The sequence below is a fragment of the Lemur catta genome, chromosome 21 (assembly GCF_020740605.2).
Source record: "Lemur catta isolate mLemCat1 chromosome 21, mLemCat1.pri, whole genome shotgun sequence".
Taxonomy (NCBI): domain Eukaryota; kingdom Metazoa; phylum Chordata; class Mammalia; order Primates; family Lemuridae; genus Lemur; species Lemur catta.
In genome coordinates, this window is record NC_059148.1 from 11,066,791 (window position 1) to 11,090,050 (window position 23,260).

The window sequence follows — 23,260 nt, forward strand, 5'->3', positions numbered from 1 at the left end:
TGGTGTCTCTGTGACAATCTCGCGTGGCAGTTGTTGCTTCATCACGCACCAGGGAATAGCATCGCCGGAGGTCCGCTGGCACACGGGCTGCTGGCATTCGTGACCCAGCCTGGCCCTGTCCGCCGGGTCCTGGCCCGTACCGTGCCCAGCTCTGCCGTGGGGCAATGAGGAGCCGGCGTTCCTGCAGCAGGGGCGCAGAACTGGCCAGGACCTCTGCATTGGGAAGGTCTCTCTGAGCCTGAGGGGCTGGTGTCGTTTTTATGGCGGATCTCCGGGCTGCGAGTTGGACAGTCGGGTTCGCTGCCGTCGGGGCCTCAGTTTCCCCAAGAGCACAAGGATGGAGGGAGGGCAGCGGCTCGGTGGGGGAGCGGCCTCCCGGGACCCCCGCCCGGCGCCTGCGGCGCGGCCCCTTTAAGAGGCCCGCCCGGCTCCGTCAGTCGAGCCGCGGCCACCGCCCCCCGGCCCTCCCCTTCCTGCGGCGCGGAGTGCGGGCCCGGCGGGAGCGCGGCGGGAGCGGCGGGGGAGCGCAGCGCCGGGGAGGGGCGGCCGCGGGGCTGCGGGGCGGCGCGCGAGCGGGAGGAGAGGAGCGCGCGGGCCGGCAGCGGCGGTGCCGGGCGGAGCGGCGCCCTTCCCGGCCGCGGAGCCCGCACACAATAGCGGCGCGCGCAGCCCCGCGCCCTTCCCCTGCGCGCCCCGCCCCCTGCGCGCGCCCGCCCCGCCCCGCGCCCCGCGCCCCGCGCCGCCTCACCTGCCACCCGGGAGGGGGCGGGCATTGTTCGCCGCCGCCGCCGCCGCCGCGCGGGCCATGGGGGCTGCCGGGCGCCCCGGGCCGGGCCTGGCCAGGCCGCCGCGCCGCCGCTGAGGCGGGCCCCGCGCAGCCCGGCGGCGCAGGTGAGGCCGGCCGCGCCATGGTGGACCCGGTGGGCTTCGCGGAGGCGTGGAAGGCGCAGTTCCCGGACTCGGAGCCCCCGCGCATGGAGCTGCGCTCCGTGGGCGACATCGAGCAGGAGCTGGAGCGCTGCAAGGCCTCCATCCGGCGCCTGGAGCAGGAGGTGAACCAGGAGCGCTTCCGCATGATCTACCTGCAGACGCTGCTGGCCAAGGAGAAGAAGAGCTACGACCGGCAGCGCTGGGGCTTCCGGCGCGCCGCGCAGCCCCCCGACGGCGCCGCCGAGCCCCGCGCGCCCGCTCTGCGCCCGCAGCCCGCGCCCGCCGACGGCGCCGACCCGCCGCCCGCCGAGGAGCCGGAGGCCCGGCCCGACGGAGAGGGCTCTCCCGGCAAGGCCAGGCCCGCGGTCGCCCGCAGGCCCGGGGCCACCGCGCCGGCGGACCGCGACGACCGGGGCCCCCCCACCAGCGTGGCGGCGCTCAGGTCCAACTTCGAGAGGGTCCGCAAGGGCCAGGGCCAGCCCGGGGCGGCGGACGCGGAGAAGCCTTTCTACGTGAACGTCGAGTTTCACCACGAGCGCGGCCTGGTGAAGGTCAACGACAAAGAGGTGTCGGACCGGATCAGCTCGCTGGGCACCCAGGCCATGCAGATGGAGCGCAAGAAGTCCCAGCAGGGCACCGGGCCGGGCCCGGGAGACGCGCCCAGGCCCGCTTACCGGGGGCGCGCGTCGGAGAGCAGCTGCGGCCTGGACGGCGACTACGAGGACGCCGAGTTGAACCCCCGCTTCCTGAAGGACAACCTGATCAACGCCAATGGCGGCGGCCGACCCCCTTGGCCGCCCCTGGAATACCAGCCCTACCAGAGCATCTACGTCGGGGCCATGATGGGGGAAGGGGACGGCAAGGGCCCCCTGCTGCGCAGCCAGAGCACCTCGGAGCAGGAGAAGCGCCTCACCTGGCCCCGCAGGTCCTACTCCCCCCGGAGCTTTGAGGACTGCGGAGGCGGCTACACCCCTGACTGCAGCTCCAACGAGAACCTCACCTCCAGCGAGGAGGACTTCTCCTCCGGCCAGTCCAGCCGCGTGTCCCCAAGCCCCACCACCTACCGCATGTTCCGGGACAAGAGCCGCTCCCCCTCCCAGAACTCACAGCAGTCCTTCGACAGCAGCAGCCCCCCCACGCCGCAGTGCCACAAGCGGCACCGGCACTGCCAGGTTGTCGTGTCCGAGGCCACCATCGTGGGCGTCCGCAAGACCGGGCAGATCTGGCCCAGCGACGGGGAGGGCACCTTCCATGGAGACGCAGGTGGGTACCTCGGGCCACCTTGCCTGGGCACACCTGCACCAGGGCAGGAAACCGTAAAGGGTGGGGGATATGAAAGGGGAAGTCACGGAGAGAGGAATGGGTACTTTTTGGAGTGATTTTCAAGTGATGTTGTGGTTCAGGCTGATCCTGCGCCTGGATGAACTCCATCCCCTCCTTCCTCCTGAATGCAGATTCTCAGTATTTGGAATGGGATTGGGGTGGGGGTGGGGGTGTGGAGAATGGAGGGGGCTTGTTCCTTTGGTCCTAGAGTGCTATGCTTGTGAGAGCACAAGTGTGAGTTAGGAGGAAGATGTCCTGGGCAGTAATTTTGCCCTGTGATGTCTCCACGCTGAACAGTGAGGGTGGTGTAAAGCTGGAGTCATCTCTGCTGCCTAGATTGGCTGCTTTTAGGAGAGACTGAGCTGTGTCTTGGGCATTCCCCATCACCCCACCGTTCCTGTCCTGGGGGAACTCAAGGTGTTCTAGCTGCTCCCAGGCCGTAGAAGTGTCAGGCTCCCTTGCTAGCTGGCAGCCCAGAACGCAAGTCACAGCAGGTGAAAATAGGAGTTAGAAGGAAGTGAGATGACAGGCAGTTTCTGACTCAGTGGGCCACAGAGAATCAACTGGGTGAAGATTTTATCCAGAGCCCAAGCAGAGCCACACCCGTTCTGAGTTCCCTGGCTTTGATGGGAGACTGCACCCTCATTACTCAATCCACAGGCTCCTCCATGCATATTAACCCAGCCTGGTTTGCTGAGCCTCTGGCGTGCTTGTCTTCCCAAGGGTGAGCACCCAAAGATGCTTATTTGGGGCTCCCAATCTGTGATCAGGCCCCAGCCCTAGGATTAAACCTATGGGATTGTACACGTAACTTCTGTGCTAGCATTAGGTGTTTGGGGTGATGGGACTAGGTTTTGAGATCCAGGCACAGTTTGTGACTTGGGGCAAGGAAAGGGTGGGCAGGTGTGGGGTTTGGGTGGGCTGGGGTGTGTGAGGCTGTCGGGAATCTCTTGGAGTCCTGGCCCCTGTTGGGCTGATCTGGTTTTCTGCTCCATTGATTTTTGTTTTTCCGCTGATGAAGTTGCATGTGCTTCGTTTGTCAAAATCCTCTTGAAACAAGTGAGGCTATTTTTGGCTCTGTCGGGCTGCCTTTTAGTGACCAGCACTCTGTTCTGTTTGTGTTAGGTACTCAGTCGCTGGTCTTCCCTTTGCAGCTGGGGTTGGCTGGGCTCAGCACTGTGGCCTGGCCCGGCTACGTTCCCTGAGTCCCTCTTGGGGGGTGGAAGGTGGTAGTATTCAGAAGCCTGCTTTGCAGGCCCGTCAGCTCGTTCGGGGGGCTGGAGGACTGCCTTGCGGTTCCTGGGCACCAGCCTGGTCCAGCCAGCTGTCGGCTGGACAAGCCGGCTTGAACTGGCCCTCAGCGCCATGTTGTGGGAGAATGTTATTAATAAGGAATCAAATGAGAAGTTTTGGTGGAGACCTGCAATTTGAAACGATATTCTCTTGCCGGTGGGGAATTCTGGCCTTCCAGAAAGTTGGGCCCAGCCTTCCTACCGCTCCTACAGACGTGCCCACCACGTCCTCAGAGCCCGAACGCAAGTCCCAGCAGGTGCAGATGGGAGTTAGAAAGCAGCGAGCACACAGGGCCACACAGGGCAGCCTCTCGGGAGATGGCTGAGGAGTCACTTTCACCACTTGGACCCACTCGCAAGACTTTCCGAATCCTTCTCCGAATGACCCGAAGGTCCCATGTTATCTCTCCCATGAGGTTTTATTTTTTCCCTAAGACATTGTTGATGATTAAGGTTATTTAAACATCATCTAAAAGAGATGACATTTTTCTCCCTCAGACAGTTTTTGTAAAGACATGATCACTTTTTTAGAGCACTTTTAGGTGCACAGCAAAATTGAGTAGAAAATACAGAGATTTCTCACACCCCCGCTACCCCCACACCTGCACAGCCACCACAGGGGCACGTTTGTTACAGCAGAGGAACCTGTGTTGACACATGGTTGTCACCCAAAGTCCATAGTTTGCATTCGGGTTCACTGTTGCTATTGTACAGTCCACGGGTTTGGATCCTGTTAGGTTTTTAAACTCGGAGTTGTTTTAGCCCTGGAAGCCCGGCAGCATCCTCTGACGTTTGACCATGCGTGGCTGGCGGGGGAAAGAGGGATCCCGCGCTGGCTCAGCCATCTGTCTCTGGCGGACTGTTTACTGATGTGCTTTAGATGGCTGTGGAGCCGCTGGCCTGAAAAGGAACAATGAGGAAAATCACGGGGGTGCGGGGGTGGATGTCACCCTAATGCTCCTCCCCAGCAGACCCAGTGGCCTGGATCTAATAACTTCAGGATCAATCTGTTTGGATGAGTGGGCTGTTCTGTTTCTGAGCTGAGAGCCCCTCGTGTTTAAGGGAAGGAGTTGAAACCATCACACGCTACTCTGTGCCAGGCGTGGTGACAGGGAGCTTCCTGCAAGGTCCCACAAGGGCTGTCCTCTTAAAGACAGAACCAGGAAGTGGCAGAGCTGGGATTCTGGGTCCCTGTGTGAATGTAGAGCCGTTCTCTCGGGAATGTGGTGGCCCTGCAGTGTTCTTCCCACTGCCCCACATTGCTGCACTGGCCCAGGGGTCCTTCCCGCTCCCTGCACCCGGGGCTCGCCCGTGGGGTGATGACAGACGGCTGTGAGCCCTGCTGTATGCACGCCCTTCCCTTTGTACCGTGCGTACCCCTCAGAAGCAGAGAGTGTGGCCCTTGCCATCTGGGAGCTTACAAGTTAATGGGAGGGAGGGACACGCATGTACGTGTTCAGAGGGGAGTGAGATCAGAGAAGCTCCTGGAAGCAGCAGGACTGGAGAAGGTCCTTGACCAATCAGCAGAAGTCCAAGGGCAGAGGATGGGGGGAGCTGGAGAACAATGTCAGCCAAGGCTCGGGGGCACTCCCCTCTGCCCTGTGACTCTGGACTGTGTGCTTTTTTATTTAATGGTAAAATACACATAATAGTTCCCATTTTAACCATTTTTAAGCGTACAGTTCTGTGGCATTGAGTATATTCACAGAGTGGTGCAACCATCATCACCATCCATCTCTAGAACTTTTCGTCTTCCCAGACTGAAACTCTGTACCTGTTAAACAGTAACTCCCCAGCCAGTCCCCTGCCCCCAGCCCCTGGCAGCCACCGTTCTACTTCCTGTCTCTGAGTTTGACTATTCTAGGTACCGCACATAAGTGGAATCCTACAGTATTTGTCTTTTTGTGATTGGTTTATTTTGCTGAGTATCATGTCGTCAAGGTGCCTGTGTGTCGTAGTGTGGACTGCGTGTTTTTTGGAGGCAGGAATCGCTGGTTCATTTCTGGGTCTCCCGGAGTCTGGCTCCGAGCCTTGCACACAGCACATACCGGAAGATCCCTTCCTCAGTTTCCTTTTCACAGCTCGTGGGGTCGCGGTGGAAAATTGTGCTGGTCATTGGAAAGTGACTTATCAACTCTTCCTAATTTTATCCCTGTACTTTAACTTTCCTTTCAGAGAACTCCGGCGAGCCCTTTCAGGACACGGAAGGCCAGACACCCAAGGTCCTTTTCCTCTTTTTTTTTTTTTTTCTAAGTGGCTTAAGACAGTAGCTATTTATTATTTCTCACAGTTCTCTAGTTGGCTAGGCAGTTCTGATCTGGGCTGACTTGGCTGAAACTGGGTGGTCTAGGATAGCCTCACACATTCTGTGATCGCAGGCTGATTGAACTTGGGGAGGGGGTCTCCTGTATGTCCCGTCCCGTACTTGGCTTGAGGTCCGTCAGTGCGTCATTTTTCTTGCTTTTTTAAATGATTTTTTATCGACACATAGTAAGTGTACATATTTATGGGGATACGGTGTGATATTTAGATATGCACATACAATGTGTAATGATCAAAGCAGGGTATTCTAGAATATCTGTCCCTCAAATATTTATTATTCCTTTGTGTTGGGGTCTGAGGAATTCTTGATCCTGACATGCAGCCCTGTGTTCCCCTCAGCCCTTCTCCAGGTGTCAGCGGTGAGATGTGACACTCAGATCTTGTGTTTCTTTGTGGACTCTCATGTGAGCCGCAGCCCTGTGTTTTCACATTTTTATTAGTATTAACATTAAGCAGCTTAATTTGCCCTTTGGAGTCTGGATGTGTTGGCGCCAGAATGACCACTGCTTTGTTTTCCCCTTGGGGGATTGACTGGACTGGCAGCCAGTTTGAGTGAGTAACTGGGCTGCAAAAGGTCACCCAGGCCCCGAGCTGGCTCCGTCGTCATCTCTTTAGATCAGAGCCCTGTGGACGCCTCTAGAATGAGCACGGGCGCCTCTCCGGGCACAGAGGCAGAGTGGGCAGAACTGGGTGGAGCCTGAGACCGCTGAAGTCATCAGCAGGGTGGAAACGGAGTCTGGATCACATTTTACAAGGGTTCTCTGGTTCAGGAAGGTTGTCTTGTTTTGGGAACGGAATGAAGCATCCTCGAACGTTTCACTGCGGAAGGAGCTGGGCGTGCTGGTGATCTGGGTGGGTCCAGGGGGATCATGCCTCCCCCACGACTCCCTTCTGCCTAATTTGTTGCTTCTGGCTTTAGTAGCCACCTCCTTTCCTTGGTGGGGAGTCCTGTGCCCAGGAGGGCCTGTGTATGTGACTGCCACCCTCACAGAGAGTCCAGGCAAGCGATAAACTCTTGCCCTCTTGGGAGAGGACACAGCGGTGAGAGAGCCCCCAGGCCGCAGCTCGCCCCCGGGCTGTGACAGGGCTCTACGTCCAGCGTGGATGTCCAGCGTGGATGAACAGGCATCTTGGGAGCCTTCTCCGGTTGCCAAACAATAGGCTGCATTTTGGCTGAGGCTGCTGCTTTTTGGATCAAGGCTCAGCGGGTGGTGGTGGATTAAACGAACTGAACCCCACAGGAGTTCTTGACCCTGGCTGGAATGCAATTGCTGTGGCTCAAGTAGGGTTTTTCCCTTTGAAAAATGTAGTTATTTTAATTAAAATACATTATTTACAAAACATGTTATAGGTTGCTATTTTTATAGCAATAAAATATATATATATAACAAAATGTACCATTTTATCCATTTTTAAATGTCCAGTTCAGTGGCTTTAACTGCATCACATTGTTGTGCAACCATCATCAGAACTCAGTTTCTACAGCCTTTTCGTCTTCCCAAACTGAAACTCTGTACCCATCAAACTAACTCCCCATCCCCCTCACCCCCAGGCAGCCGCCACCGTTCTTCGTTTTGTCTCTGTGAATTTGCCTATTCTAGGATTTCATATGGGTGGAATCATATAATGTTTGTCTTTCTTTGTCTGGCTTATTTCAATTAGGGTTTTTTGGTTTTTTTAGACAGGATCTCACTCTGTTGCCTGGGCTAGAGTGCAGTGGCATCATCATAGCTGTTGCAACTTCAAACTCCTGGGCTCAAGTGATCCTCCTGCCTCAGCTTCCCAAGTAGCTGGGACTATAGGCACACACCACCACACCTGGCTAATTTTTCTATTTTTAGTAGAGATCGCGGCTCTTGCTCAAGCTGGTCTCGACCTCCTGGCCTCAAGCAATCCTCCGTCCTGGCCCTCCCAGAGTGCTGGGAAGAGTGCTGGGATTACAGGCGTGAGCCACCACGATGGGCCTCAAGTAGGGTTTTGAAGTTCCCTGGAGCAGCATTCTCCTTCTTAACGCCCCATCTCTGATCTTTAACTCGTGTCCTCTCTTTAGAAAAACACCTGTTAGTGACTTGTTTTCACGCCCACAGTTTGAAGTGTCCCAGTGCATTCATTTGCTGACACTGACGCTGAGCCAGGTGTCAAATGCTTCAGATGCTGACACATCACTGTCCCTATCCAAAAAGTTAGAGGTTGCCCCTGGTCATTCCTGAGGTTCTTTTCTTTGATTCTGTAGTTTTTTTTCTTTACACTTAAAAATTATTATTAAAACAACGTTTTCCATTTCTCTCCTCTTTACCCTGGTTTATACCTACCTTCCTTTTTCCCAAGGCCATGGCCTCTCCCTGTTCAATCACTCAAGGGTATTTGTTGAGCATCTCCCGTGTGCCGGGCACTGGCTCCATGGACATTTCTCTCTTGCTTTTATTCATGGATTTGTGGAAAGGCTTATCTCCATGGGCCTTGTCTTTTAAAAAACAACAAACAAAAACGAAACCTTTGTAATGTCAAAGCATCTTTTGCATATCTTTCTCTAACAGTATGTTTGCAGCTATTTCCTGTTAATCCTGTGTCTGTCTGGCTTCCTTCTTCAGGGTGATGGGATCCTTAAAAGAAGCACAGTCTGTCCTGCTTTGCTGTCCCATGGGATGTGCCACACTCTGGGCCCTTTAACAGTGTTTGATGTGCCGCCTACTAGTGGCAGTGGGTTCTGGGCCTAGTGATACAGGCACCCAGGAATGAGCCTGCTGGTTATATTTTCCTCTCTGCTAAGGGCTGGTCCTGCCTAACTCAGCCTTAGAGAGCTTGCACAGTCCTCAGACCGGGGCCCGCTAGTCTTGGATTCTAGCTCTCTGCTGCTGCAACCTTGCAAAATGACTGTGGACGCTGTTGGTGGCTGGTGCCCAAGGGAAGAGCCACTGGCAAGTTCATCGAAGTGCCTGCCTGGGCCTGGGGTGGGGCGCCTGGGACACCCCATTTGTGGGATATTTAAATAGGACTTTCATGGAGGCTGCCTCATGGGCCCTTGAAACATTCCTGTGAAGTGGCTGGGGCACGATGATTATCATAATTATATGCCCTCCACTGATTGGGTCTGAGGGGGTGTGAGACAAACCCGCCCAAGGTCAAGCTGATGGCACGGCGGAGGGGCCAGCGCTGGCCTTGCTCCTCAGACTGAGCAATGATGTTAATCATGTGAGGGCAGACACAGAGTGATGCCCCAGAGCTGGAGGGGACCTCGATCAGTTGCTCGGCAAACACGTTTTAGGCGCCTGCTGTGTCGGGCACAGATGGTGCTGAATGCCATGACACAGGCCTTCCAGGAGGTCATCCTCAGTCCGATGGGAAGACAGCCGTGTAAACCTACGTGCCACAGTAGGAATCATCTGGTCCCAACCCTCAGACAGGTCCCTGAAGGCCTCAGTCATCTAGGGACATCACCTCCTCTCTCTGATTTTGCAAATCTGCAGGGCAGAGATCTCCTGACTCTTGATGGCTCTTTCCGGGGCCCTTTGCTAAGGCTCCTCCAGTAAGCTGTGTGGCCAGGGCCCGAGAAGATGGACCTGTTGGAAGGGCCCTGCCCGCCCGTCCACCTTTCCCACCTGATAGTCAAGGGCAGTGAACGCCGGCCTGCTGCTGGCCGTGGTCTGGAGGGAGCAAGTTCTGGGAGGTGCCCGGGGTCAAGGTCTGGCCAGGAACATGTGGTGGGGGTGACAGAGATGGTCAGCCATGTGCCCAGGGAGCCAGGTGAGTGAACAGGGGGTACCAGGAAGGAGCCACGTCTAGGCAGGCCAGGAGACAGCTGAGGGGACCCTGGAAGAAGGGAGGGAGACCCCTGTAGCAGCCAGGGGAGGGCCAGCCGGGCGGAGCCGGGAACACAGCTGCCCAAGGGCATTCTCGACTCAAGTGCTGTCAGCTGGAGAAGAGCTTTTGAAGATTCACTTCACTTTCAAGGCCTGAGATGCTCCCTCTTTAAAGTGCTGCTGGGGTCCAGGGCGGACCCGGAGGTCTGCTGTGACCCTCATCCGCCTCCGTTCTTTCCTGCCGCTCGTAGTCCTCCTGGGCTGAGTGGAGTTCTTACATGGTAAAGGTATTCAGTGAACAGAATGTTTGTGTCCCCCCCAAATTCCTGTGTTGCAACTCTAACCCCGAGGTGATGGTGTCGGGAGGTGGGGTCTTCGGAAGTGATTAGGTCATGAAGGTGGAGCCCCCATGAATGGGATTAACACCCTTGTAAGAGAGACCCTCGCGCTTTCTGCCACGGGAGGGAGGACACAGTGAGAAATGCCATCCGGGAGCCCGGCAGCGGGCCCTCCGCAGACACCAAACCTGCCGACACCTTGATTTTTCCCCTTAGCCTTTTCTTGGCTTGCCTGGGTGGGCAGCCAGCCGTGAGGAGGCTGAGGTGACCGCGGCCCCTGCTCCAGGGAGACGGGCAGGACGTCTTCCCTCACGGGGTGGCCGCGCAGGAGCAGCAGGGACCCTGGTGGCTGAGTGTTCTGAGGCTTTAGGTGCAGGCCTCAAGACCACCCCCCAGGGCTCGTCCAACCCCTCCGTAGTTGGATTGGTGTGATCATCTCTGTCCACGGTCCTCTCGACAGCGTGGCGGTGCCACACGCAGCACTGGCGTGGGCCTGGGGGAGGCGTAGGTGGGGATGGCTGTGCTGGGCTCGGAGCTGTCATCTGACCAGTCGGAAGTCCTTCCGCCCTGATTTTGTGAATCACCCTAGAGACTCTCAGCACATCACCGCGTGGGTGCTCAGCGTGGCGCGTTCCCTCAGTGGGCGTGTGCAAGAAGCACTGTTTGTTTATGCCCAGATCTCAGAGTAAAAGATGTAACTCATTTGTGAATTTCAACTTCCGCAGTCTTTCCACTTTCTTCCTTAGGAACATGGATAAAAACTGTCCACATTTGTTTTGGGGGGTGTGGGACTCGTACCTGAAACTTACTTTACAGGTGTGCTTGATTTAAACACCGTTGCCCTCTTCAGACCTCCATGAAAGTGGAAAGATGCAGACAGTGAGCCCACCTGCACCTCAGCAGTTGTCAGGATCCCTTCTCTCTCCCTTGTTTTCTTTCTTTCTTTCTTTCTTTCTTTCTTTCTTTCTTTCTTTCTTTCTTTCTTTCTTTCTTTCTTTCTTCCTTTCTTCCTTTCTTCCTTTCTTCCTTTCTTCCTTCCTTCCTTCCTTCCTTCCTTCCTTCCTTCCTTTCCTTCCTTTCCTTCCTTTCCTTCCTTCCTTCCTTTTCTTTCCTTTCTTTCTTTCTCTTTCTTTCTTTTTCTTTCTTCCCTTCCTTCCTTCCTTCCTTCTCTTTCTCTCTCTCTCTCTCTCTCTCTTTCTTTCTTTTCTTTCTTGACAGATCTCGCTCTGTCACCCCAGGTAGAGTGCAGTGGCGTCATCATAGCTCACGCAACCTCAAACTGCTGGGCTCAAGCGATCCTCCTGCCTCAGCCTCCCGAGTAGTTGGGACTATAGGCGCACGCCGCTGTGCCCGGCTAATTTTTCTATTTTTAGTAGAGATGAGGTCTTGCTCTTGTTCAGGCTGGTCTCAAACTCCTGAGCTCAGCGATTCTCCTGCCTCGGCCTCCCAGAGTGCTAGGATTATAGGCGTGAACCACTGCACCTGGAGTTCTCCCTCATTTTCACTGTTTTTTAAAAAAATTGTGCTAAAATACACCACATAAAATTTACTATCTTAAGCACTTTTAAGTGTACAGTTCAGCAGTGTTCAGCATGCAGTGTTTTTTAAAAGGCAGAATTGACGAGAAAACACTGATTCATTCTTCAGGATGAGTTTGTTCAGTGCTGGCATCCTGCCAGATGTCCAGGGAGGTAGGAGGACGGTTCAGAGTCAGCCCTTAGCTAGGGTGGGAGGAGCCTGGGGGCCACGGTGAGAGCAGGGACAAGTGGATACCTAAACTAATCTTAACAGGGCAGATTTCAGGGCTCTGCAGAGGGGTCAGTGCTGTGGGATATGCGGAAGGGAAAGCTCCCGTCTGTCCTGTTTCTTAGGGGAAGCAGTGTGCAAGGCCAGACCTGTATCCATGGGGGATTGGTTCCAGGACACACCCCCTGCCGCCTACCCCCATGGATACCAAAATCCTTGGATACTCAAGTCCCTTATATCCAATGGTATAGTATTTGCATATCATCTATGCACATCATCCTATGTACTTTATTTATATTTTTTAGAGACAGTGTCTTACTCTGTCACCCAGGCTGGAGTACAGTGGCACAGTCCCAGGCTCAATCGATCCTCCTGCCTCAGCCTCCTGAATAGCTGGGACTACAGGTGTGCATCACCATGCCTGGCTAATTTTTTTATATTTTTAGAGCTGGGGTCTTGCTGTGTTGCCCAGGCTAGTCTCAAAACTCCTGGCCTCAAGTGATCCTCCTGTCTCAGCCTCCCAAGTCACTGGGATTACAGGCGTGAGCCACTGACCCCGGCTCCCCCTATACTTTATCTCTAGATCACTTCTGTATAGTCACGTGCCACTTAACAATGTTTCTGTCAATGACAGACCACATATATAAAGGTGGTCCCATAAGATTATACCGTCTTATTTTTACTACATTTCTATGTTTAGATACATAAATTCCTAGCATCGTGTTGCTGCCTATAATATTCAGTATATGATGTCATAGCCTAGGGGCAATAGGCCGTACCATATAGCCTAGGTGTGTGGTAGGCTGTACCTCCTATGCTGGTGTAAGCACACTCTGTGATGTTCATATAATGATGAAATTGCCTAATGATGAATTTCTCAGAACATATCCGTGTTGTTAAGTGACACATGGACCTAATATTATGTAAATGCTGTGTAAATAGTTGTTATACCATGTTGTTTTATTTGTATTATTTTTTAGTGTTGTTATTTTTTTCAAATACTTTCCTTTCAAGGTTGGTTGAATCCACAGGTGTAGAACCCTGGGATGCAGAGAGCCAACTGTAGGCTGAGAAAATAGCAGGCTCTGGTTGGAGAATTGGTGTAAAGTGCGGGCAACAGGGGAGGTAAGGGTGGATAGGAGGGGTGGGGTCATCCTGTGTGGGGCTCAGAAGCCAGGCTGAGGGCATTGTGCTTTCTTTGAGGACAGTAGGGAGTCACTGAAGGTTATTGAGCAGGAGAGGGGCTGTCGAGGTGAATTTGGCAGTAGTGTGTGTGATGATCAGTGGGAGCGGGAACCTGGAGCCGGTGTCTTGAAGGGAGGTGGTTGGGAAGGGTTGGAGATGAGTCTGGGGAGGGGGTGACAGAAGTGGGTAAGGCTGTTTGAGCCTGCGGCGGGTGGTGCTGTGCTGGGTCTTGGGGAGAGAGGCCCCGGCCAGGACAGAGGAGGAAGGACAGAAACATGGTGGGGGCGGAGACAGGAGGGCTGGAGCAGGCCTGGAGGCTTTACATGTTTGGGGGTCACACAAGAGAGAAGTCGGGGAGTTTGTCTTGAAAGGCCAAAAGGAAGTGACCGCTAGGAGGTCGTGGTGGCAAGGGCAGAGGCCGGGCTGCAGCAGGTGAGGACGAAGCCGGAGCACTACGTGGGGACTGTTGTGTCCAGGCTTCTGGCAGTGGGGAGGGGAGAGTTTGTGTCGCCAGGAGTTTGTGATCGGGGTCCGAGTGCTCCCTGAATGTCCACCATGGGCCTGCTCCGTTCCAGATACCGGGCCACGTCCGTCTGCGTGGTGAGGAGGGGACTGGCGGGCCGGAGCCCCGGGGGGAAGGTGATCCGAGTGGGGGCTGGGGAGGTGAGCGAGGCGTATGTGGGGAGCAGTTGGAGGACCCACCCTGGTGGCCCGGAACGGCTGATCAGGCGCTGTTAGAATTTGGCTCTCACAGACGCAGGTTGTGATTGTTACCCTAAGTGTGGTTTCCTCCTCTGTGGCATTTCTGCAGTGGCCAGATGGTGCAAGTCCTAGAGGCAGACGCTCCTCTGGGCACGAGCCAGTGGGGCTTCAGAAAGGGGCGTCTGAGGAAGCGTCGGAGACCGGGTCCCGGCCCCGCACGCCTGTGTCGTCAGCCCCGTGGTTGCTTATTTATCCTGCTCAGTCTGCAGTCTCAGGTTCCAGAAACTCTGGCGAGGAAGTCCCGGAAGGTTCCCGTGCTGGGACTTGGCCCGCTGGCTGTCTGGGAGGGGCGCTTTGTTCTGCCTGCTCAGGAAGCACCGGGCTTCTGGGGAAGGCGCCCCGGGGGCCTGTCCCCCAACTCCCCGGGTGGAGACCCTCTCGGTCGTCGATCTGAGAGGACAATGGAAAATGATGCTTCTTTCTTTTCTGTCTCTCCTTTCTCCCTGTCCCTGAAGCACTGAACTCCCTCATGGATGAAGTTAATCAGAGTCTTTCCCAGAGGAGGAGGGTCGCTTTATGCTTATTGAGTTTTAAGACAAGATGTGACGGGGCGTGACTGAACAAGACCTTGGCCATCAGAGGCTGGAGCAGACTTCCCCGTGGGGACCGTCCTCACATCTGCAGGCCTCACAGTGTGTGCTCAGACACCCACGCTGGCCCACAGCAGGTGGCTTAGGACTGGTGTTCTGTCCTTGGCTGTTCTCTTTCCAGAGCCGTTTGGGTTGGAAGCTCCAGGGGGGCTTCTTCGAGGCTGGGCTGTGGTTCATTTGGAAAAGGTCTAGGGGTTTTCACTTGGCCTATGAGTCAGCAGGACAGAGCATGGCATTTGGGAGCCCGAGTCTTGCCCGGTGATGGTGGACGTGTCCAGGCCCTGGGAGGCTGCAGCTGCCCAGTGGTTGGTGCCACTAAGCCCAGAGCAGTTGTAGGAAATGGGGGCATTTAGCCTGGCGGGACCGAGGACAGTAGGTCCCCACCCTGGCTGCCCCGTACAGTTAATAAGTTTCTCTCTCTGTCTCTTTCACATACACACAGCCTGTCACCCCTGGAGTCTGATTCATGAGCTTGTTTTTTGATGTCACGGTTTCTGGGCACGGCGAAGTTGGGTCCTCCGCTCAGGGTCTCCCAAGGCTGAAATCAAGGTGTTGGCCAGGGCTGCCTTCCCCTCTGGGGTTCGGGTCCTCTTCCCAGCTCACTCAGGTTGCTGGCAGAAGTCACTTCCTGGCAGTTGTGGGTCCCTGTTTCTTTGCTGGTGTCGGCTGGAGGACGCTCCTGGAGCCCACCCCTGTTCAGGGCAGTTCACACGTGGCTGTTTGCTTTTCTCCTTCCAGGGGGTCTGGGATCTTTGAAAAGCTCCTTGGGCGATTTGACTCTGTAGCCAGGGTTCAGACCCTTCGACCTCTAGGGGTTCACAGACACAGGATTTGGAGAGCTGGCATGTCAAGAAAGAGATTTGTTCAGGGTCATGGCTGGAAGGCTAGATTAATGCCTGGAGAGTTCAGGGAGACAGGTTTCTGCTCAGTATTAAGGAAGATTTAATTTTCTTCCTGACTTTATATATAATTACATCTACAATGTTTTTAGATAGCTGAGATTTTGCTGTGTGGTTGGGTATCCTACTTTTGTCAGTGTATGTGTTTTCTTGTATTAATATTTTGTAACTATTATTTTTAAGGGCCACATTACTCTGTAATAGAGTTATGATTTAATTTGTATAATTTTAATGAATTTTGGACATTTAGAGTGGTTACTGTATGTAGCTGGTTATTAGAATGTTTTAGTAAACATCTTTTTTTCTTAACAGCTTCATTGAGATATAATTCCCATATAGGCCGGGCACGGTGGCTCACGCCTGTAATCCTAGCACTCTGGGAGGCCAGGGAGGGAGGATTGCTCAAGGTCAGGAGTTTGAGATCAGCCTGAGCAAGAGTGAGACCCCGTCTCTACTAAAAAAAATAGAAAGAAATTATCTGGACAACTAAAAATATATAGAAAAAATTAGCTGAGCATGGTGGCGCATGCCTGTAGTCCCAGCTACTTGGAAGGCTGAGGCAGAAGGATTGCTTAAGTCCAGGAGTTTGAGGTTGCTATGAGCTAGGCTGATGCCATGGCACTCTAGCCCGGGCAAAAGAGCGACACTCTGCATCCAAAAAAAATAAAATAAAATAAATAATTCCCATACAGTACAATTACATCATTAATTTCTGGTATGTTACATTATTAATTTGGTATGTTACATTACATTAATTACATCATTATTATTATATATAATTAATATAAATTAATATATTGGTATATTGCATTAGTTTTAAAAATTGTGGTAAAATAATATATACAAATTTGCCATTTTAACCATTAAAAACATTTTTTAAAAAATTGTGGTAAAATATACATAAAATAAAATTTACCATTTTGAGCCATTTTTTTCGTGCACAGTTGAGTGATATTAAGCACATTCACATTATTGGACAACTGTCACCACCATCCATTTCCAAAACTATTTTCAGCTTGCAAAACTAAAATTCTGTACCCATTTATACACATTAAACAATAACTCTCCATTCCCCCTCCCTCCAGCCCCTGGCAACCACCATCCTACTTTCTGTCTTTATGAATTTACTCTGGGTACTTCACATAAACGGAATCATACAGTATTTGTCTTTTAATGACTGGCTTATTTCACTTAATGGCCTTAAGGTTCATCCACGTTGTAGCGTGTGTCAGAATTTCCTTTCTAAGGCTGAATAATGTTCCATTGTTTGTATATACCACCTTCTTTTTATGCATCCATGTGTTGATGGGCACTTGGTACATTTTATTTTTTTATTTTTTTTTTGAGACAGGGTTTCACTCTCTCTCCCAGGCTAGAGTGCAGTAGCATTAACATAGCTCACTGCAACTTTAAACTCCCCGGCTCAAGTGATCCTCCTGTCTCAGCTTCCCAAGTAGCTGCGACTATAGGCTCACACCACCATGCCTGGGTAACCTTTTATATTTTGTAGAGAGGGGGTCTTGCTATATTGTCCAGGCTGTTCTTAAACTCCTGGCCTCAAGCATTCCTCCCACCTTGGCCTCCCAAAATGCTAGGATTACAGGCATGAACTACCGCGCCCAGCCATGTTAACCATTTGTAAGTGTACGATTCCCTGGTGTTACTTACATTCAACCAATTTTTTTTTATATGAGATTCCACCCATGACAGGGTAAGGCATCTGTCACTGGGTTTGCCAGGTCAGAGGTGTGGGTGGTTTTAAGATTCTTGATACCTGCCGCCAAATTACCTTCCAGAAATGTGGTTCCACTTTGCCCTTGGCTTTGAGGTTAATGGTCTACTCTCCCTTGACTTCTTTCTTGCCCTCGTCCTTTTTGCAGGATTTTACTGAGGCAGCTCCGTCAGCTGGTAGGAGGCCGAGCTGAGCCTGGTGGGTCCTTATCTGAGATTAGGGTTTGGTTAGGGCAGGGGGCCTGTCCTAGGCTGGGCCCCGCAGGAACTCCTTCCTGGTTTCTTAACGACCCTTGGAGGCAGCCAGGCCTGCATAGGGAGGGGCCCTGAGCGGGGCCACACTGAGGCCACTGGCAATAGTCCTCTGTCAGCTCCATGGTCCTTGGTAGGGCAGGAACTCGCTGTCCCCTTGTCTGCTGTGAAACTTGCTAGTTTATTGCTGTTCTGGACTGCGTATAACTGAATCTGAAAAGCAATTTGTCTTCTCTGCCGTGAATCCTGGCAGAGGGCTCGGTCTGCCAAAGAGCATTGTCCAGTGAATTCTGGCTCACAGAGTTCCTGCTTGGCTTTAAGTGAAGCTCCAAGGAAACAGAATGTGGTAGAAAAGGGGTTTTACAAAGGAAAGAGACTTGCGTGGCAGCGCATGGGCTGGGGCAGCAGGACGCCGTTGGGTTTGTGGGGACAAACACCTCTCTGCGTGTGAGGACTTGCAGCGGGTTCAGAACGTCCCGGCCAGAACTCGGCCCGGGGAGGGGCAGAGACGGCAAGGCCGTGTTTGGAGGGAGGGCAGCATGGTGCCACGGGCTTGGAGAAGAAGGGAAAGGAATGGCCACTTCTCGATACTGACCAGTCGTCGCCCGCTGTGGAGGACATGCTGTCTTGTCGTTTCTGCTCTTGCTGCAGCTGAGAGCTGGTGGTCCAGGAGTCTGAGCCGTCCTGGCTCCTGGCTTACAGAGCAGGTTCTCACACTTGCTTTTTCTCCTGCTCCGTGTTGCCCATCTTAGCTGTGTGATTGGCTGTCGTTCTGATTGTGGTAAATCACTTAAACCCCTCAGGCCTCTGAATTCCCGGCTGTAAATGAGGAAGCTGAACAGTAGCATCTTTAAGATCCATTTAGTTTTGTGATTCTAAGTGAAATTAAGTCGTGCCACCCAGCCAATCCTTTGGAAACTCCTGTTGTCCCGAAGCGGCCTCTCTATAAGACCCTGGTTGTGTCTGGCTTCCTGCAGAGCCCGCGGTGGGTTGGGGTGGATTTGCTCTGCATGCAGGTTTAATGGGAACCAGGACATTTATTTGCTGGCTGCTGTGTGGTCTTTCTGCACTGCCCACTGGCCAGTCCACAGGTCAGCTGCCAGGACTGGAACAGATGTCCCAAGGCCATGCAGGTGTCACCTGGGGCAGTGTGCTAAAATGCAGAGTGTGGGCAGCAGGGAGGCCCCGCCATCAGTCTGGGGGGGGCGGGGAAGAGGGCAGCGTGGGGGCGTCTGCCAGGGCAGAGGCGAGGGTGTTCAGGCAGGTGGTTGGCAGCGGGAGGCCTGGTGGTGCCAGCTGGTGTCTTGCCGGCTGGAGCACGGCCCCACGTGGTCAGGAATGCTTGTGCGGAGGCCAGCACAAGATGGGTAGGCGTGCGTGTGGGGGGTCACATTAGGTTACTTTGGGGCCATCGTTTACCTTCATTACAGATGCCTGGTCCCCGCTGCAGCCTGCTTGCTTGTGTGGACCCCACTGGGATCGGAATCCGAGGCTCCCTTCCTGCAGCGGAAGCTCGCTGTCTGGTCCCCGTTAGACTTCTGTGAGCGTTCTCAGAGCCAGCTGGGCTGGGGGCTGTCCCTGCCTGATTCGGCCAGCCCTGGGGTGAGCTGGTCGGTCTGGAGTGGGTGTGAGGGCAGCAAGGACTCCAGTGCTGAACATCTGTGCCCCCGTGGGGTGTGGATGCCTCAGTGGAAGTCACTGCTTTCATGCAGAATGTTCCACGTGACAGGCTTGGCTGGAGGTGGCCCTCCCCCCACCCCGAGTGTGCCAGTATCCCGCTCTGGTGGTCTTGCAGGAGAGAGAGGATCCCTCCCTTGATTGGAACTTAGCGCTTGAGTTTGGCTTTGTGCTTTGTCGGGGGATCCCGTTCACCTTCCAGAACCCCAGCCCTGCGCCGCTGCTGTGGAGAGCTGGGGGTTGCCCAGGTGAGCCGGAGCTTAGGAAGGATGAGAAGATACCGCAGCAGAGCCTGGATTTGAACCAAGGATGGTCGTTTGAGCCTCTGCTCTTAGTTCTACAGTGCTGGGATTGGCCGACCTTTTCTTAAAGGGCCAGATAGTAACTAATTTTGTCTTTGAAGCTCAGAGGCAAAATTGAGGCTACTTTTTGTAGGTACTTACGTAACCATTTAGAAAGTAACCACTTAAAACTGCGAAAAACCATTCTTAGATCCTGGGTCACATGAAAACAGGTGGCAGTGGGCTGGATTTAGCCTGTGGGCTGCAGTTGGCCAACCTGTGTTCTGCAGTGGGCTGCCTCCTAACGCCTGGGGGTGACAAGATTGATGACGAAGCCGCGTGTGGGCGTCTCGTGTGTTCAGGACCTTGCACGAGCTTCTCTCCTGGAACCTGGGAGGCAGGTAGGGTCAGTCTTCCTGGTCCCACGAGGACTCTTTCCTCAGTGAAGTTGCTGGAGGTAGAAAAACAGAGAAGGGAGGTGGTTGCCTGGTTTCCACCTCCCTCTCCTCTCCTGTGTCCTGCTGCTTCCCAGGGCTGCACATTCATTCCCTGAACAAGGCTGGCCACGAGTTTAATAATCCTTGATGCTGAATGGTGGGGTTCATGGGCATTCGTGATCCTCTTCTCTACTTTTTATTTGTTTGAAGTTTTCCAGGATAGAAAGTTAAGAGAATAGTCATTTATTAGTCAAAGGAATTTAAAAAAAACCTCTCCACGTTGAGAGAACAGGGTGTTGAAATCCTGAATCTTTTGCAAGCCTCAAGGTGAGTAAACTCTCGCTCCTCTGTTTCCTAGCAACAGATGTTCTTGAGAAAGCAGTAGCCATGCCTGAGCCATTCCATCATCCATCCGTCCGTCCGTCCATCCAACCGTCCATCCAGCCGTCCGTTCATCTATTCTTTATTCATCTATCTTTCATCCAACCATTCATCTAACCATGGGTCCATCTGTCCAGCTAACATCCAGTCGGCCATCCAGCCGTCCATTCATCTATTCTTTATTCATCTATCATCCACCCATCCATCCACCTGTCCGTCATTCATCCATCTATCCATCCGTGTGACATCCAGTCAACCATCCATCCATCCTCTAACCATCCATCTGTTCTTTGAAGTTATGTAGCACCCACTGGGGTCCAAGCATGATGCTGAGGCCTTGACTCCGTCTTTGACCCCAAGGAACCCATAGATGTGTAACAGCTGATAGACGGGTACTGGCAGTGGAGGTCAGTCCAAGCAGACCCTGAGAAGGGACTGACTGCTGGGCTAGTGCGAGGAGGGCATCTTGGTGGGGGTGGCCCATTGGTTGGGTCTTGAATGGACTGAGATGAAAAGGAGTGTGTTAGGCCGTTGTTGGGGAGGGGGAGAGGCCCTCCGAGCAGGGGCAGCACATGGGAATGGCGGAGTGTAAAGAAGGACCCGCCTGCCACGGGGTTCTGTAGGCTCAGAACAGCTGGCACACGGTGTTGGGCCAAGAGACTGGCTGGCGGTGAGGTGGGGTGGTCCAATGTGCCCCCAGTGGGCCAGAGAGGGGTGGGGTGAGTGTGGGGTGTGTAGCTGCCATAAGCCCTGCTCACTACCCCCTGACCACGTGCTCATGGATCATGGGCGCTCTCTGGACAGCTCGACCCCCAGCTGGGCAGCAGACATGCTACCTGTGCTCACCTTTGCTTGGGCTCCCCGGCTCCCAGTCTCCTGTTGGCGAGCACCTGTCCAGACAGTGTGGTGTTTTGTGTGTGTGTGCAAAGCAGACACGCTAAGAGCCTCCGTGTTAGTGGAGCTTCATGCTTCAGTGGGCACCTCACAAGGCTCATGTGGGGTGGCTGTCCAGAAACCTCTGTCCGGCCCTCTGGCGTTCGTGAGAACCTGGGGCCGGAATCCGCCGGCCGGTAGTGGAGCCGGAGGGGAGCAGCCCTCGCCCCCAGAGCCTTGTCCTCCCACACCCCAGCTGTGTCTGGCGACCTCGAGGCTCCGTCTGCCGCAGGTCCAGGGCCCTGGTGCGCACAGTGGACTGTGGGAAAGAGTCATTGGGGTTTTTTGTTTGTTTTGGTTTTTGTGTGTGTGGTAAAATACACATGCCATAAAATTTGCTCTCTTAATTATTTCAAATACACAGTTCAGTGGCGTTAAATACCTTCACATTGTTGCACAACCGTTACAGCCGCCCGTCTCCAGAACTTATTCATCTTGTGCAACTAACACTGGATCTGTTAACTGCCGACTCCCCATGTCCCCTTCCTCAGCCCCCGGAAACCTCCCTTCTACTTTCTGTCTCTGTGGATGTGACTACGCTCGGGCCCGCGCGTGAGTGGGACCACACAGCACTTGTCTCTTCCGCTGGCTTATTTTACATAGCAAAACATCCTCAGGGTTCATCCATGTTGTAGCATTTGTCAGAATTTCCTTTCTTTTTAAGACCGAGTAACGTTCCATTGCACATGTAAACGCCATACGGGGTTGCCTCCACCTTGGGCTATCGCGCATATTGGGAACATGGGTCTACAAATTCAATGATATGTGTTTAACATCAGATTTTTACGTTGATTTGCCCCTCCCCCACCTTCAGCTATTTGCTTGGTAGCCAACTCCCTTTCCTCTTTGTAACAGACTTCCGATTATAGGAATTTCTGCCCATGTTAGGAAAATTTAGGGTTGAGGGTAAGAAATACATATGCACGTCTTGTAAATTATCTGTTCTTTGCGAAAAATATTAAAAACTCGGAAGACATTATGATATCACATGAGGCTGTGTGCACATGCGTGCGTGGAGGTGTCATTTACAGACCGCGAAAGTCACTCTTTGGCATGCTGTGCGGTACGTTGTGACAGAGTCGTGCAGCCTGATCACGGTGCACAGCGGGTCCCTCACCCCAAACCTTCCCTCACCCCGTTCCTTGTCGGCGTCTCGCCCACCCGCGGCCCACGGCGGCCATGGATGTGCTTCCTCTCCTGACGCTGTCACCTTTGCCTGGACGTTGTGTAAAGGGAGTCGTGTGGCGTGTAGCCTTTTGGCTTCTCTCACATAGGTAATGCGCGTGGCGTCCCTCCAGGTTGTGTGTGCTGACAGCATGCTCCTTTGTGTCACCGAGGAGTGTTTCATCTCCCGGATGGGTCAGGACCGACCTCTCCCTTTCTGTCCAGTTGTAACGGCTTTACTGAGATACGACTTACACACCATACAGCTCACCCCTTTGAAGTGTGCCGTTCCGCGGGGGTGCGTGTGCAGACGTCACCGCTGTCTCAGTCCAGAACATTTTTGTCACCCCCTAGAGGAACCCGGTGCCCTGCAGTGGTCTCCCCATTCCCTTCTAGTCCTGGCACCCACTAATCTGCTTTCTGTCTCTGGATTAGCCTTTTCTGGACGTTTCCTACAAATGGGATCACACAGTAGGTGGCTTTTGGTGGGCAGCATCCTTTTCTTAGGGTTTCTTACAGAAGTCCTGTCTTCCAGACCACACCGTGTCCTTGGGGTGGGGGTCGTGGACCTGCTCTCGCCCGGTCTGTCCCCAGGTCCTCCTCGAGCTCTTTAGCTCCGGATTTGGGGCTCCTCCCCTCAGGGTACCAAGAAACAAAACCCCTGTCTCTTCCAGGTCCCCTCCTGCCAGCAAGGCTTCCCTGCCCCGTAACCAGGGTCCTGCCTGTCCTGCCCTCGGCCTCCCCCGGGGGTTTGGAGCCCGAGGTGAAGTGTGGACGGGAGGCTGGACCCTCCGACCTCTGAAAGGGGCCTGCCACTTTCCCGTGCACTTGTCTTCCCACCGCCGGGTCCTTTGTCATCTTTGCTACGGGAGTGTCCAGGCCCGGGAAGGGGGCTGGAGGGAGGAGAGAAGCCTTCACGGCACATGGTAAGGTCGCCTGTAGCCTGGCATCCCGACTGTGGCAGGACTGGCAGACACACTGGCTTGTACGGGGGAGAACCCGAAAGGGTGGGCTCTGGTCAAAGATGGATCCCTTCCCCGTCCCTAGTCCTTGGACTGGAATCTGCTGACAGGTGTCCCTGGGAATCGTTATGGTATTGGAGTCTGCAGGGCCACTGTTGCTCCAGACTCCAGGGCCTTAGCGGGGAGCACACTGGCTTCTGGGAAGCTTGATGCAGTTGTTGCTATGTAGACGCAGAAAACCCGCAGGCCTGCCAG

At 53.9% G+C, this 23,260-nt stretch overlaps 1 protein-coding gene across 1 annotated transcript in view; it reads left to right on the forward strand.

Moving 5' to 3' along the window:
• The first annotated feature begins 483 nt into the window (after positions 1–483).
• Positions 484–23,260, forward strand: part of BCR (BCR activator of RhoGEF and GTPase) — a 114,705-nt gene continuing 91,928 nt past the window's right edge. Inside the window, exon 1 of the mRNA XM_045534212.1 lies at positions 484–2,193. Coding sequence (XP_045390168.1) covers positions 909–2,193 — 1,285 coding nt within the window. The 5' untranslated portion in view covers positions 484–908. The remainder of the gene's footprint in view (positions 2,194–23,260) is intronic.